This window comes from Artemia sp. Qi Xiang Cuo, chromosome 18, assembly GCF_049724085.1.
Source record: "Artemia sp. Qi Xiang Cuo chromosome 18, ASM4972408v1, whole genome shotgun sequence".
Lineage (NCBI taxonomy): Eukaryota > Metazoa > Arthropoda > Branchiopoda > Anostraca > Artemiidae > Artemia > Artemia sp. Qi Xiang Cuo.
This window is the reverse complement of record NC_142811.1, coordinates 26,507,758-26,524,442: the sequence shown is the minus strand read 5'-3', so window position 1 is coordinate 26,524,442 and position 16,685 is coordinate 26,507,758. Positions and strand designations below refer to the sequence as shown.

The 16,685-nt window shown below is 35.9% G+C and overlaps 1 protein-coding gene across 1 annotated transcript in view; it reads right to left on the bottom strand.

The window, feature by feature from the left end:
* Mccc1 (Methylcrotonoyl-CoA carboxylase 1) overlaps nucleotides 1–15,175 on the bottom strand; it is an 87,699-nt gene extending 72,524 nt beyond the window's left edge. Inside the window, exon 1 of the mRNA XM_089104474.1 lies at nucleotides 15,119–15,175. Coding sequence (XP_088960600.1) covers nucleotides 15,119–15,153 — 35 coding nt within the window. The 5' untranslated portion in view covers nucleotides 15,154–15,175. The remainder of the gene's footprint in view (nucleotides 1–15,118) is intronic.
* Nucleotides 15,176–16,685: the final 1,510 nt, after the last annotated feature.

Below are 16,685 nucleotides of genomic sequence, written 5' to 3'. Positions count from 1 at the left end.
ATTCCAGAAGATAATCATATTAATTACCTAGGTCTCATACTTGACCAAAAACTTAATTTCCTCCTCCACATTTCAAACACAATAAAAAAATGCTATAGAAAAACAAGTATACTAAAAAGACTTCTTTCCACACCCTCGGACGGTAAGGAGAAAACCTTACTCCAGTTTTATAAATCACATATAAGAACCCATATTGAATATGAGCTCATCGTCTATGGTGCATGTGCAAAGACCAGGATGCAAAAAATTGAAACAGTACAAAACGATATAATGAGTGTCATATTTGGTCTTAGGAAACCCACAAGCACCAAGTTTCTGCTTATGGAGAGTGGATTAACTACAATAAGGGAGAGACATAGCATTCTCCTGATAAAACATCTTACAAAAATTGAATCAAATAGCTCACACACCCTACATAATCAGTTAAGAAATCCAGCCATGTATAGAGGCATTGCAGATGAGTATGCCAATATTCAGAAGAAGTTCCCTGTACCCACAAAGTCTATTGCACACTATCCCCCAATCCGCTCCATGGAATTGGTCAATCCCCATAATAAATACTGATTTCTCAAAGTGAACTAAAGATTTAACCCCCATTGCTTTTGTCCAGAAGAAATTCGCTGAACCTAATACAATTACTTATAAAAACCATTTCCAAATCTTTGTTGATGGGTCGAAAATGAATGCGAAGGTAGCAAGTGGTGCTTTCCTTCCTCACCTGAAAATTGCAATGGGTGAGAGATTGTATAATAATATATCTATAATGTCTGTAGAGTTAAATGCCATAATCATGGCATTAGAACACCTTATGGAAAATAAACCCTTGATTGCTAATTCAAATAATATTATAGTTTATTATGACTCTTTATTAAGCCTTGAGTTGCTGTCTTCAGCTCCTCAGTATAAGCTGGATATTGACACTTATCATTGTCTTAGTGTTATAGATAATCTTGCTTCAAGTGGCATAAGAACTTATCTTCAGTATATTCCTAGCCACTCTGGTATAAGTGGTAATCATCAGGTTGATGAAATAGCAAAAAATGCTATAAATATTGACCAGCCAAGTGGGAGACCAATCCCCATTAGAGATATTTACTGATGGAGACTATCAGATATTATGTTTAATAAGAAAAATCCTACTCTTTCCCCCTTTCCCAATAAACATTTTTCTAAAATTTATCATAGAATTCATTCCAGAACAAATGGAACAAATTTTCTTGCATTCTCGTATCAGTTTCCTAATTCAAATGGTTCAGTTCCCCTGTCCCCTCTTTGCAGGTATTGTATTATGAATAATGAAACAATTGACCACTGCCTATTTGAATGTAATATGCTGACGTCTGCACAGCATACCTTGCATTGTAAACTGTTAAAGTGCTTCAAACACCACGAAATCTCACTATCAGCCAAAAGCCTAGCCAACTATACATGCACACAGAGCACAGAAATCGATATCTATCATCTTATATTTGAACTCCTTGAGTCAAAAGATCTACTGAAAGATATTTAAGGATATCCAATAAATAAGAGACAACCAAGCCAGTAGCTCTGTAGCCCACAGAGTAAAGCAAAAGGAAAAGGGCTAAATAGTATCAACTGAAAAACCCGCCTGCTGTGAAATAGAAGAAGAAAAGAAGGCAAACTCCAGTTTACTTTATACAGCACAGCTTATTCTTGTTTATCACACTTCAGCTGATTATTGAAAATAAAGCCAAGATCCCTGACAGAATCAAAAGATCACACCTTTAAATAATAAATGAGGTACTGGTATGCTACTGTTTTCACTAGAAACTGTTGCTATGGAATCAATCTTGCATTGCCAGTTTAACTACATGTTGACTTGCATAGAGTTATTTAAATATACAAAAGGGAAACATGACTTGTGTACTATTCCTACTTCTACTATAGCAAGTTCTATGTGGGCTATTGCAAGCTAAACAAAGAGTAGCCTAATTATATCAAATACATTTTGGTAAAGTTCTAGTTTAGGGCTTCTTGCTATCTGGTAAAGTAGTCTAATTGAGTCAGGCAAATGAAACTTTAAGGAATGAATCTGTGGCAAAAATATATCCTAGAAAAATATTACCAAGCTACCATGTGTAAACTTTTTTATAACTAGGGCTTAGAAGATTACATAGCCTACATGGCAGATCTATTGCTTATCTAAATTCTGACAAAAATAAAGTAATAAAGGAGACGTTGATTCAGAGGTTCATTTTAATTTTGGAGAAAAGGTCTTAGAGGTTAAAGAAGATTTTGTTTATTTGGGTGTTAAGTTTAGAGCATTAAGGGGGATGTCTAGGCATGTCGAAGATTGTAATTTAGGGGTAATAGGCTAATAAATATGCTTTTCAGAAGTAATTTAAATCAGCTATCTGACATGAGGATCCAGAAAAGAGTTTTCCAGACAAAGGTAGCTTCTAGTCTACATTGGGGCTCTGAGGTTTGGGGTTTTGCTAAAGCTGCTAAGCTAGAAGTAATTCAGCTAAGATATTTTAAGAGAATTTTAGGCTCGAAGGATTCATTTAGTTCAGTGATATCGAAAAGGAGATTTGGGACTTTTCATAGGCAGCGCGCTGGCACTGCCTAAGTAAAGAACAATGTGGGCACAATGTGTTGTTTTTTGGTTCTCTATACCCGGGCACTTCGTATCAAAGGAGTTGTTGTAGAAACTTCGAAAAGGGCTCATTCAATTGGAAATTGGAGTGGCTAGTGCCGTTTTTAATAGTCAAAAGTGATTGGAGAGCCACTAGCCACCCCCCACCCACGCCAATTATTCCCTAAAACACATCCAATCAAAATTTTGAGATAGCCATTTTGTTGAGCGTAGTTGATTTCCAGATAGAAAATACGTTTTTGAGGAGGACACTCCCCCACGACCCTTTGGGCAAGGGTTTTAAGTTATGCCCTGGTGGCATATAAGGTTTTTATAGAAGTGGTTGTCGTAGAAACTTCAAAAATAGCTCATGCGATTTGATATTCATTGGGCTATTTCCCTTTTTAATAGTAGAAATTGAATGGAGGGCAACTAGCCCCCCCCCCCACGCCCATCAGTTCCCCAAACACATCCAATCAAAATTTGGAGATAGCCATTTTGTTCGGCATAGTTGATTTCCAGATAGAAAATGTTTTTGAGGAGGACACTCCCCCACAACCCTCGGGGCAAGGGTTTTAAGTTATGCCCTGGGGGCATATAAGGTTTTTATAGAAGGCGTTGTCGTGGAAACTTAAAAAAGGTTAATTCGATTGGAAATTCAAAGGGCTATTGTCCTTTTTAATAGTCGTAAGTGATTTGAGGGCAACTAGCCCCCCCCCCCCACGCCAATCATTCCCCAAACACATCCAATCAAAATTTTGAGATAGTCATTTTGTTCAGCGTTGTTGATTACCAGGTAGAAAATATGTTGTTGAGGAGGACACTCCTCCACAACCCTCGGGGCAAGGGTTGTAAGCTATGCTCTGGGGACATATAAGATTTTTATAGAAGGCGTTGTCATAGAAACTTCAAAAAAGGCTCATTTGATTGGAAATTCAAAGGGCTAGTGCCCTTTTTAATAGTCAAAAGTGATTGGACGGTAACTAACCCCTCTCTCACGCCCACCTTTTCCACACACACATCCAATCAAAATTTTGAGATAGCCATTTTGTTCAACTTAGATTATAGTTCTGGAAATTAGGTCTTTGAGGATGACAACCCCCTCACAGCCCTCAGGACAAGGATTGTAAGTTATGCCCTGGGGCATATAAAGTTTTTATAGAAAGAGTTGTTGTAGAAACTTCAAAAATGGTTCATTTGATTAGAAATTGAAATGGCTTGTGCCCTTTTTAATAGTCAAAAGTTATTGGAAGGCAACTAACCCCCCTTCCACGCCCACCATTTCCCCAAACACATCCAATAAAAATTTTGAGATAGCCATTTTATTCCACGCAGTTAAAGTTCAGGAAATTATACCTTTGGAAATTATACCTCAAAACGAGCAGAATTTAACATAAGTTGGGCTCAAAACCCCTATGCCTTCCCAAGGCCAGAACATAATTTGCACTTTACTGAAAAAAATACAAATGAATGTGCATTGTCAGTTTAATATACATATACTGATATTTAGTAATCAAAATATTAATATTATTTGATTTATTAAAGTTATAAAAGTAAGAACATTTATATTTTTTTCAGTAAAGTGCAAATCATGTTCTAGCCTTGGGAAGGCATAGAGGTTTTGAGCCCAACCTATGTTAATTTTTGCTTGTTTTGTGTTTGACTCGGTTATTTATTGTAATTTCTGTTCGTTTTGAGTTTCATTTATTTATTGATCCTGATTTGTGGTAGTTTCACGCTTGGTAAATTATTTTATTTGATTTTTGCTCATTTTTTGTTTAATGGAGTTCTTTACTTTTCTTTGAAAAACTTATTTTGTGGAAAGTTTTTTTAATTGGTTAGAATGGTAAAATTCTGGGAGAAGATAATTAGGCTACCTAGAGTTTGGCTTCTTAAGTCAGCTTATTTGGAGAGCTAGAAGGACGGTAGACATGATTCATGGCCAAATCAGGTCAAGAAAATACAGGACCTTTGTGGACTTTCAGAGATGTGGAATGAAGGGAAAGGCCCAAAGGGTGAAACCGTGTCAGTATGGAAGGAAGTCCAGCAAACCCTAACGGTCCATGAAATCAAAGGGTGACAAGCTCATAAGGACCAATCTATGTCTTTGAGGTTTTACTCCCAAGCCAAAGACGGTTGAAGGGAGGAGGTTTATTTTAAATTTGGGTTGAATAAAGAGAATTTGAAAAATTTGTGCTTGGTATGAGGGGATTGTTTGGATTTAGGTGAGAGACGAAAATTTTTGGGAAAGTTTAGGCTGGCGGCTGGCCCTTACTCTTGCCCAATGTGTAGATGTGTGAATGAGAACTTATTTCATTTTGTGTCCGAATGTGAAAGAGCTGTCTAAGTTGCGGAATGAATGTTTTGGACCAGTGTTTGGGAGTGAATGCTGGTAAATTGAGCAGATGGTTGAGAGGAATGCATATGCTATTAAACAGTTGTGTAGGTTTCTTCATTTAGGGATTAGACATAGGGAATCATGTTTGAGGGGATAGCATGTTATGGTACTGTTTTTAGGATTTGAATTTTATTGTGATTAGTGTTTGTTGGTTAAAATGTTGAACCTTGGTGTGTTTCTTTTTTTGTCATTTTGTTGTTCTTTTTCTCTTTTGATTTTTATTATCTAAAGTTTTATTATGTTCCTGAGCTTTGTTTGTAGACTGTAGGCCTATTATGTGTTGCTATGGCCCACAGGCTTTTTGCAATAAATCTCATCTTATTACCAAGCTACCATTTGACTTGACTTACTTTGACTTAAGGCTCCTGCCGAGGGTTCGGCGTAGAGAATGATGAGACTAGAGGCCTCCAGATTGAGCTATCGCTTGCCAGGATCGCAGCTTCTTCCACCGGGATGTGGGCTTGGGTGAGGAATTCATCGGCTTTGTCTTTCCACCTAGCGGGTGGGCGTCCTCTGGGTCGTTTCCATCCGTGTAGGGTGGGGTCGAAGTCAAATGCAACCCGTGCTGGGGCGTCACGTGGCATGCAAAGGAGGTGGCCGTACGACCAAACAGTACGCTGGGCGAGCTGCGTCGAGAAAGGAGTTTGAGCCGTACGTGATAGGAGAGTCTGGTTGCTAACGAAGTCAGTCCAGTGAAGTCTTTCGATTCTTCGGAGATGTTTCGTCTGAGCGACATCGACGGCGCTGAGGATAGATTTGGCAACGAAAAACGATGATACTGCCTCGGATGACCAGGCTACCATGTGCAACCTTTTTTATAACTAGGGCTTAGAAGATTACATAGCCTACATGACAGATCTATTGCTTATCTAAATTCTGACAAAAATATTTTACCTTAATTTTGTGTTACCAATCTCTTTTTCATTGGCTTTAGTTTTAGAAAATATAATTCCTGTTATTTCTGCAGAATTTTAAGCTATATCAAGTGATGTTTCCTAAATTTGAGAAACAGATTGGAAAGGGGTTAGTTTAGGAAAATGAAACTTTCAGGGGTGAGTCTACAGGCTCAAGTATGTCCTGGGAAGGTAATTTGAAGTACCTACCTCCACTCTTTCTCCCTCTAGAGGGTCCTGACCTTTGATCATCTTTAAAAATCTGTGTTATAAAAGTAAAATCTTGCAAAATAGATCTTCTGCTAAAATTAAGTAAAACAAAATTGTTTTCAGCTTCACAACTTTGCTCAATCCCGATTTATAAGGTTTTAAAGATATGCAAATACATTTCCTAAATTTTGAAAAAAAAAAAAATATTGATATGGCTTAAAATTCTACTCAAATAACAGGAATTGCATTTTTAGAACTAAAGCAAGAGGAAAAGAGATTGATAACTGAAAATTAAGGTGAAATATTGTTTTGTCAAAATTTCAATAGGTGTATACCTGTCATGTAGGCAAATTTCAGGACCCTCTAGAGAGAGAAGGAGTGGAGGTAGATACTTCAAAATACCTTCCTGTGACAAACTTTAGCCTGTAGACCCATCCCCAAAACCCCTTTCCATGATAGCCAAAAGTAGCTAAAGTAGAATTTTACCACAGATTTGCAGATTGTTAAAACCTTTACAAATTTGGATTCAGGAAAGTTATTACTTGTATGACTTTTCTTATGCCTCATCTGAGCAGAAAATATATTTTGCAAGGTTTCACTTTTGAAGCACAAAGATTGTTAAGTCACCAGAGGTTGTTGTCCTCAGGAGGGAGAGAGAGTTGCTTCAAAATACCTTCCCAGAAGATCATTTTAGCTCTGGATATATTCCAAAGATTTTCACTCCCTGACTCAACCACTTCCCAAGCTAGCAAGAAGCCTATACACTAAAATTTTACATAGGCAAGGCCAAATTTTTAACTTAATTTCTACTTTGTCATCTCAGAATCCTAGCTAGATACAGATGTAAACATGGAACAGCTCATATAATTGACCTATAAATAAAGTGAGCATACCATTCCATGCCTTTTGTTATGCTTTTTCTGAATATAATAATCACTTTTCTTGCAAATTCAGTGGTAAACCCTTTTAGGACCCTTGAAAATAATAGTTTCTTTCCATATTTTTTGGATACAGAAATGGGTTAAAACATGAGTTTCAAACTTACTATTTCATTATAAATACATTTTGTAAAAGTTGTAAAATTCACAAACTTTGATTTGTCAAGGTTAAGTTGAATCAAAACAATTACACCATGTTTTCTTCTTATTCTCTTAGGCCACTTAAAAACTGCTGATTTGCCTAAGTCATGAAAAATGTCAAAGCTGATAGAAGAGACATGGCAGAAAGAAAAATGGAGAAATTGTTTTGAATTTTTTTATCCAACTTAATTGGGACAAATCAATGTTTATGGATTATATTACTTTAACAAAATGGATATTATAATTAAATAGTATGTTTGAAACCAATGTTTTAACCCTTTTCATTCCCCAAACCCTTGAAAGAAATTATCATTTTCAAGGGTCCAAAATCTTAAAATTGAATTTGCAAGAAAAGTCATAATAAGAGGCAATGCTGTAGCGTTGCCTATAGTAAAGGCCATACAGCTCCAATGTTTTATTATTATTATTTATTTATTATTATATTTTTTCCCAGAGGCACGTCATATGGAAGGGGTTGTCATAGAAACTTCAAAAAGGGCTCATTTGATTGGAAATCGAAAGTTCTAGTGCCCTTTTTAGTAGTTGAAAGTGTTTGGAGGGCAACTAACCCCCCCACACCCATCATTCTCCCAATCACCTCCAATAAAAATTTTGAGATAGTCATTTTGTTCAGGGTAGTCAATTTTCAGATAGAAAATATGTTTTGAGGGGGATACTCCCCCATAACCCTTAGGGCAAGGGTTTTAAATTATGCCCTGGGGGCATATAAGGTTTTTTATAGAAGGCGTTGTTGTAGAAACTTCAAAACAGGCTCATTCAATTGGAAACTCAAAGGGCTAGTGCCCTTTTTAACAGTCAAAAGTGATTGGAGGGTAACTAGCCCCCCCCCAAGCCCATCATTCTCCCAAACACAGCCAATCAAAATTTGAGATAGCCATTTTGTTCAGTGTAGTTGATTTCCAGATAGAAAATATGTTTTTGAGGAGGACACTCCCCCACAACCCTCATGGCAAGGGTTTTAAGTTATGCCCTGGGGGCATATAAGTTTTTATAGAAGGCATTGTCATCAAAACTTCAAAAAAGGCTCAATCAATTGGAAATTCAATGGGCTAGTACCCTTTTTAATAGTTGAAAGTGATTGGAGGGCAACTAGACCCCCCCCTCATGCCCATCATTCCCCAAACACATCCAATCACAATTTTAAGATAGCCATTTTGTTCAGCTTAGTTGATTTCCAGATAGAAAATATGTTTTTGAGGAGGACACTCCCCCAAAACCCTCAGGGCAAGGGTTTTAAGTTATGCCCTAGGGGCATATAAGGTTTTTATAGAAGGCGTTGTTGTAGAAATTTCAAAAAAGGCTGATTCGACTGGAAATTCAAAGGGCTAGTGCCCTTTTTAATAGTCAAAAGTGATTGGAGGGCCACTAACCCTCCCCCCCCCCGCCCATCATTCCCCCAAACACATCCAATCAAAATTTTGAGATATCCATTTTGTTCAGCATAGTTGATTTCCAGATGAAAAATATGTTTTTGAGGAGGACACTCCCCCACAACCCTAAAGGCAAGAGTTTTAATTTACACCCTGGGGGCATATAAGGTTTGTATAGAAAGCGTTGTCGTAGAAACTTCAGAAAAGGCTCATTTGATCGGAAATTCAAAGGGCTAGTGCCCTTTTTAATACTCAAAAGTGATTGGAGGGCAACTAACCCCCCTCTCACACCCACCTTTCCCCCAAACACATCCAATGAAAATTTTTGAGATAGCCTGCAGCCCTCAGGGCAAGGGTTGTAAGTTATGCCCTGGGGGCATATAAGGTTCTGTATAGAAGACGTTGCCATAGAAACTTCAGAAAGGGCTCATTCGATTGGAAATTTAAATGGCTAGTTCCCTTTTTAATAGTCAAAAGTGATTCTAAGGCAACTGGGACCCCTTCCGTGCCCACCATTTCCCAAACATATCCAATCAAAATTTTGATATAGCCATTTTGTTCAAAGTAGTTGAAAGTTCTGGAAATTATACGTGAGCAGGACAATCCCCCCACAGTCTTTAGGGGCAAGGGTTATAAGTTATGCCTTGGGGGCATATATGGTTCTTATGGAAGGAATGCTCGTATAGAATTCAGAGAGGGTTCAATTGATTGGTAATTGAAAGTTCTAGTTCAATTTTTAAGAGTTGAAAGAGATTGGAGGGCACCTAGCCCCCCCCCCCCTCCACGCCCTTTTTCCTCAAACCCATCCAATAAGAACTTTGAGATAGCTTTTTTTTAAATAGTTCAAAGACAATATAATGAAAAATCACAGGTCAACACGGCCCTCCAGGGCCCAAGGGCAAGTGTTGTAAGTTATACCCTGGGGAAATATATGGTTCTTATTGAAGGGATGCTCGTAAAAATTCAGAGATGGCTCTTATGATTGGAAATTAAAAGTTCTAGTTCAGTTTTTTAGAGTCAAAAGAGATTGGAGGGCAACTAGCCCCAAACCCTCCACGCCCCTTTTTCCCCAAATGCATCCAATAAAAATTTCGAGATAGCCATTAAGTTAAAATAGCTCAAAAGTCAGATTACAAAAACTCAGGTGTCATAACAAACCCCCCAAGGCCTGGGGGCAGGCATTGTAAGTTATGCCCTGGGGCATATATTGTTTGTATGAAAGGAATGCTTGTATAAACTTCAGAGAGGGCTCATTTGATTGGGTATTTAAAGTTCGAGCTCACTTTAATAGTCAAAAGAGATCCAAGGGCAGCTAGCCCCCCCCCCACGCCTTCTTTTTCAAAACCCATCTGATGGAAATTTTGATATAGACATGTTGTTAAAAATAGTTCAAAGGTTGGATAAGAAAAAATCCGGTGTCAATAGAACCCCCCAGGGAACAGGGAAGGGCGTTCCAAGTTATGCCCTAAGGGCATGTATGGTTTTTATGAAAGGGATGTTCGTATAAACTTCATAGAGGGCTCATTTGATTGGAACTAGAAAGTTCTAGTTCACTTTTTAAGATTCAAGAGACTTAAAATAGCCCCCCCACACACTCTTTTTTCCCCAAACCTGTCTGCTACAAGTTTTGATAGCCAGTGTTTTGGAAATTGTTCAAAAACTAGATAACAAAAACACCCCCCAGAGCCCAAGGGATATGCATTGTAAGTGTTGTCCTGGGTGCGTATATGGTTTTTATGAAAGGGATGCTTGTATAAACTTCAGAGGGGGCTCATTTAATTGGAAATTGAAAGTTCTAGTTCAATTTTTAAGAATCAAAAGCTATCTGAGGGCAACAAGCCTCCCCCCCACACACCCTTTTTTCCCCAAGCCCATCCAATAAAATTTTTATAATAGCCATTTCACTAAAAATACCGTAGTTCAAAGGTCAGATAAGAAAAATTCCTGTGCCAACAGAACCTGCCAGGGCCCAGAGGCAGGCATTATGAGTAATGCTCTAAGGGCATATACGGTTCTTATGGAAGGGATGCTTGTATAAACTTGAGAGAGGGCTCATTTATTTGGAAGGTGAAAGTTCTTGTGCACTTTTCAAGAGTCAAAAGAGATTGGAGGGCCACTAGCCTCCCCCCCCCCTCCACGATTTTTCCCCAAATACATCAGATAAAAATTTTGAGATAGACATTTTGTAAAAAATAGTTCAAAGTTCTGATAAAAAACTCCGGTGTGAACACAGCCCCCCAGGGCCTGGGGGTAGGTGTTGTAAGTTATGCCTTGGGGGCATATATGATTGTTATGGAAGGGATGCTCCTATAAACTTCCTAGAGGAGCTCATTTGATTGGAAATTTATAGTTGTAATACACTTTTTAAGAGTCAAAAGCGACTGGAAGGCAGCTAGCCTTCCCCAACACTCCATTTATTTTTTTCCCAAAGGCACTTCATATAGAAGGCGTCGTCGTATAAACTTAAAAGGGGGCTCATTTGATTGGAAATGGAGAGTTCTAGTGCCCTTTTTAAGAGTCAAAAGTGATCAGAGGGCAACTGGCCCCCCAAGCCCATTTTCCCCGAATACATCTGATAAAAATTTGAGGTAGCCATTTTGTTAAAAATAGTTCAAAGATCATATAACAAAAACTCCTTTATGTATGGTCATTTCGTTAAAAATAGTTCAAAGGTCAGATAAGAAAAACTCCTGTGACAACACAACCCACCCCCCTCCCCCCAGGGCAGGCACTGTAAGTATTGCTCTGGGGGCATATATGGTTTTTGGGGAAGGTGTGCTTGTATAAACTTCAGAGGGTTCATTTGAATGGAAATTAAAATTGTAGTTCATTTTCTCAGAGTGAAAAAAGATCAGAAGGCAACAAGCCCCTCCTACCCTTCATGCCTTTGGGTGTATTGAATGGATAAACCCATCCAATAAAAATTTCAGGTGACCATTTTGTTAAAAATAGTTCAACCATCAGATATTAAAACTCCAGGGTCAGCATAACCCCCCAGGGACAGGTGTTGTAAGTTATACTCTGGGTATATATATATGGTTCTTATAGAAGGGATACTCGTATAAACTTCAGAGAGGGCTCATTTGATTGAAAATAGAAAATTCTAGTTCACTTTTAAAGAGTCAAAAGAGACTGAAGCTTAATCTAGTCCCCCCACGCCCTTTTCCCCCAAACCCATCCGATAAAAATTTTTAGATAGCAATTTTGTTAAAAATAGTTCAAACATCAGATAATAAAAACTCCATGGTTGACACAAACCCATTTTTTCACTTTGATATCAGTTTTGATACATTGAGGAATATTTTATTTTTTTTTTAAGTTTGATTTTGAAATAAGGAATTTTTAAAAACTTGAAAATTTTGCAATCAAAGATGAACAAAATCTAATTAAAAAAAACTTTCCGAAAAATAAGTTTTTCAAAGAAAAGTAAAGGCCATTTTAAACTTAAGCTCAGCAGATACAAATACCTTTCAAAATTCAAACTCAAAACAACCAGAAATTACTATTAAAGAATAAATGAAACCCAAAACAAACAGAAATTAAATAAGCAATCATAGAAAAAACATACAAAAAGTAATAATATAAATGAATAAATAGATTTTAAAGCAAGTAATGCTTAGATTGAATATGAAAATCAAGCTTAAAATAAAAAAAAATATTTTCCTATTAAAGCGTAAATGAAACTTAAAACAAACAGAAATTGAATAAACAATCAATGCAAACAAGAGTACAATAGATATTAATGTAAGTTAATAAATAAATCTTAAAATGAGTGAAACTTAAATTAAATATGCAAATCAAGCTTGAAAAAAACAAAAATCACCACAAACAAGAGTTTGGGTATGACCTCCTTCTCTCACTGTAAAAGTCTAAAACCTACTGCATCATTGGCGCTTTACTGAAAACTATAGGCTATGTGTCTTGAAAAGTATAAACAACATCAAATTGAATATTAATTGTTGAATATTAATTAATATCATCATAATATATTAATTGTTGAAAGATCCATCAGTTCAAGAATTTATTTCACTGTAATTTTATTTTTATTTTCAATGCTGTAAGAACTGGAAAAGAAAATATTTGTAATATAATCATTTTTCAGTTAAGCACCAATGAGGCAGTAGGCTTTTCATTTTTATTTATAGTTAGGAAAGGATACAGTATCCGAACACTTGTTTGTAGGGAAACTATATTCATCATTAACAACTTTAAAAAGAGCTAATAAATTAAACTGAATATTTGATGTATAATGATATAAATTGCTGAAAGCTCATCAGTTTAAAATGTTACTATAATTTTAATGTTTATTTTCAATATTAAGTACAAAAGAAAATATTTGTCATAAAATTAGTTTTCAGTAAAGCGCCAATGATGCAGTAGGTTTTAGACTTTTACAGTGAGAGAAGGAGGTCATACCCAAACTCTTGTTTGTGGTGATTTTTGTTTGTTTTAAGCTTGATTTGCATATTTAATTTAAGTTTCACTCGTTTTAAGATTTACTTATTAACTTACATTAATATCTATTGTACTCTTGTTTGCATTTATTGTTTATTCAATTTCTGTTTGTTTTAAGTTTCATTTATACTTCAATAGCAAAATATTTTTTTTTTTTTTAAGCTTGATTTTCATATTCAATATAAGCATTACTTGCTTTAAGATCTATTTATTAATTTATATTATTACTTGTTGTATGTTTTTTGCTATGATTGATATTTAATTTCTGTTTGTTTTGGGTTTCATTTATTCTTTAATAGTAAATTCTGGTTGTTTTGAGTTTGAATTTTGAAAGGTATTTGTATCTGCTGAGCTTAAGTTTAAAATGGCCTTTACTTTTCTTTGAAAAACTTATTTTTGGAAAGTTTTTTTTTTAATTAGTTTTCGTTCATCTTTGATTGCAAAAATATAATCTGTTTTGAGTTAAGCACCAATGACACAGTAGGCTTTTGGTTTTTATTCACAGTTAGGAAAGGAGGCAGTATCCAAACACTTGTTTGTAGGGAAACTATATTCGTCATTAACAACTTTAAAAAGAGCTAATAAATTAAACTGAATATTTGATGTATAATGATATAAATTGCTGAAAGCTCATCAGTTCAAAATGTTACTATAGTTTTAATGTTTATTTTCAATATTAAGTACAAAAGGAAATATTTGTCATAAAATTGGTTTTCAGTAAAGCGCCAATGACGCAGTAGGTTTTAGACTTTTACAGTGAGAGAAGGAGGTCATACCCAAACTCTTGTTTGTGCTGATTTTTGTTTCAAGCTTGATTTGCATATTAAATTTAAATTTCACTTGTTTTAAGATTTATTTATTAATTTACATTAATATCTATTGTATGCTTGTTTGCATTGATTGTTTATTTAATTTCTGTTTGTTTTAAGTCTTGTTTATACTTCAATAGGAAAATTTTTTTTTTGTTTTAAGCTTCATTTTCATATTCAATCTAAGCATTACTTGCTTTAAGATCTATTTATTCATTTATATTATTACTTGTTGTATGGTTTTGCTATGATTGCTTATTTAATTTCTGTTTGTTTTGGGTTTCATTTATTCTTTAATAGTAATTTCTGGTTGTTTTGAGTTTAATTTTAAAAGGTATTTGTATCTGCTGAGCTTAAGTTTAAAATGGCCTTAACTTTTCTTTGAAAAACTTATTTTTCAGAAAGTTTTTTTTAATTAATTATATTCAGAAGGAGCATGAAAAATGGTAGGCTATCAAGAGGTATGTTCACTTTGTTTGTAGGTCATTTATATGAACTGTTCTATATTTACCAATACAGAAACTCTATATAGACAGGGCTATAATAAAGTATGTATAAGTTCACCAAAACTCTTTGTAGGATGAGGGGGGGGGGAGAAGGTGTCTGCCATCTACATTATTTTCTCAGCCTTAGAAGTAAGGAAGGAATGGATAAAGAAGCTTGAAACACCTTCAGTGGACATGACCTAGGTTGCCTATGGTCTGGATCTATTCATGAAAGTTTCCTTTACCAAACTCAACTACTACTAACAACTCTGGGTAAAGTTCTACCAAATCACATTATTGAGTTAGGACAAAAGTTAATACACCATTTGATGCCTTTTTTTATGCTGATTACAAATAAAATAATCATTCATATTGGAAATGAATTTCAGCCCCCCCCCTATATACCAATTCAGGGTTAGGTTAGGTTGGGTGTGGTATATATAGGGGGGCTGAAATTCATTTCTAATAGAAGTGATTATTATATTTGTAATCAGCATAAAAAAGGCATCAAATGGTGTAGCAGGCCACCTGAGGCCAACACACCCTTGCACACTCCTTCTCCTATTCAAATCCTTCCCCTTTAACCCCCCCCCCCCCCCTCAAAAAGTTCCAATTTCTCTAAAATCTTTCTTAATGACATTTAAGGATCTGTTTTTGTTTGGCTGATCTTGGGCAATCTATCATCCTTCATCAGCAGAATGTGCCCTAGCCATCTCAATTTCCAAGATAGCAAAAGAAAAGTTCTTCAGTTAATAAGTTATCACATATATTTGTAAATAAAGAAGGCATTTTCAAGACTGACCAAAGAAGAACTAAAAATTTTCTGCTGTTTTGCATTTCCAGCTTTTGAAATAATTTGCGTTTTATTGCTTATTCGTAAATTTTTATTTTAACAGAGGGGTTTACTAGCCCTAAATAAAGAGCTATAAGAGCACAACGTATTTTTTTTCACCAAGTAACTTTGTATAGAAGCGGTTATCGTAGAAACTTCTGAAGGAGCTCCTTGCATTGGAAATTGACTATTCTAGTGTCCTCTTTTAGAGTCAAAAGTGATTCGAGGGAAAGCAACCGCCCTCCCAATCTCTTTTGTCTTCAAAAACATCCAATCTTTCAAAAGATCAAGAGCATTTAGGTTAATATGTCAGAGAATGTTATAGGCATGGAAACTCAAGAGGCTATTAAATTGAACATTAAAGGAATGATAAGGGTGATATACAACTGACCAGGGGCATTTGAGGGGAACGTTGAACTAACCAAAAGGCACTATGTCCGTGTTACCACTATTGCTACTATTACGACTGGTGCAACTAATACTTCTACTGAGCTTAAGAGTATTAAGGTGAAACTTTCAGGGAATATTTAGTGGGGTGTTGAACTAAATCAAAACACACTATGTGCATTCAGGTTACCCAAAGAATGTATGCACACTTTCTCATGAATAGCTTATAAATTAAATTGAAACTTTTAGGGCGTCTTGAGAGGGACGTTGAACTAATTAAAAGGGACTCTGTATATGCTGCTTCTACTACTACTGCCGCTACTTCTGCTACTATTACCGCTATTACTACAACTACTATTACTGAGGCTAAGAGTAGGAGCGTGAAACTTCTAGGAAATATTTAGGAGGATGTATTACTGAATCAAAACACTTTCTATACATACAGGTTATCAAAACGGCATATCAGCAATATCCCATGAATTGTTTAGAGTATTCAGTTGAAACTTTCAGGGAATCTTACTTCGTCCTACCACTGCTAATATCACCACTACTACAATCGCTATTACGGTTACTACTACTTACAACTACTACTGTGATATTGAACTAGGCAATTAGGAAATACATTCTACAATGACTGGTCCTACTACTACCACGGCTACTATTACTGCTACTACAATTGCTACTACAGTTTCTACTACTTACAACTACTACTGTGACAACTACTACTAGTACTACTAAAGTTAAGGGTATTACGATAAAACTTTCAGGGAATGCCGAAAAGGATAGTGGAGTAAATTGAAACATGCTATATGGAGGCAGGCCATAACAGCTATATTCAGGAACAGCTTAGAGTATTAAGTTAAAACCTTCAGTGAATATTGAGCGGAATGCTGAACCAACCAAAATGTGCTACAAACGAGCACACTAATCTTAATACGTCTATTACTATTACTAAGGCTAAGTGTATTAACTTTCAGGGAGTTTTAAGACGGATGTTGGGCTGAATCAAAACATATTGTGTGGATGCAGTATCAACAGGATGTATCAGCAGTATCCCAGAAACGGCATAAAGTATTTAATCAAAATTATCAGGGCATGAGGAGGGAACGGCGAACTAGACTAAAAAGGCACAATGTGAATACTATTACTC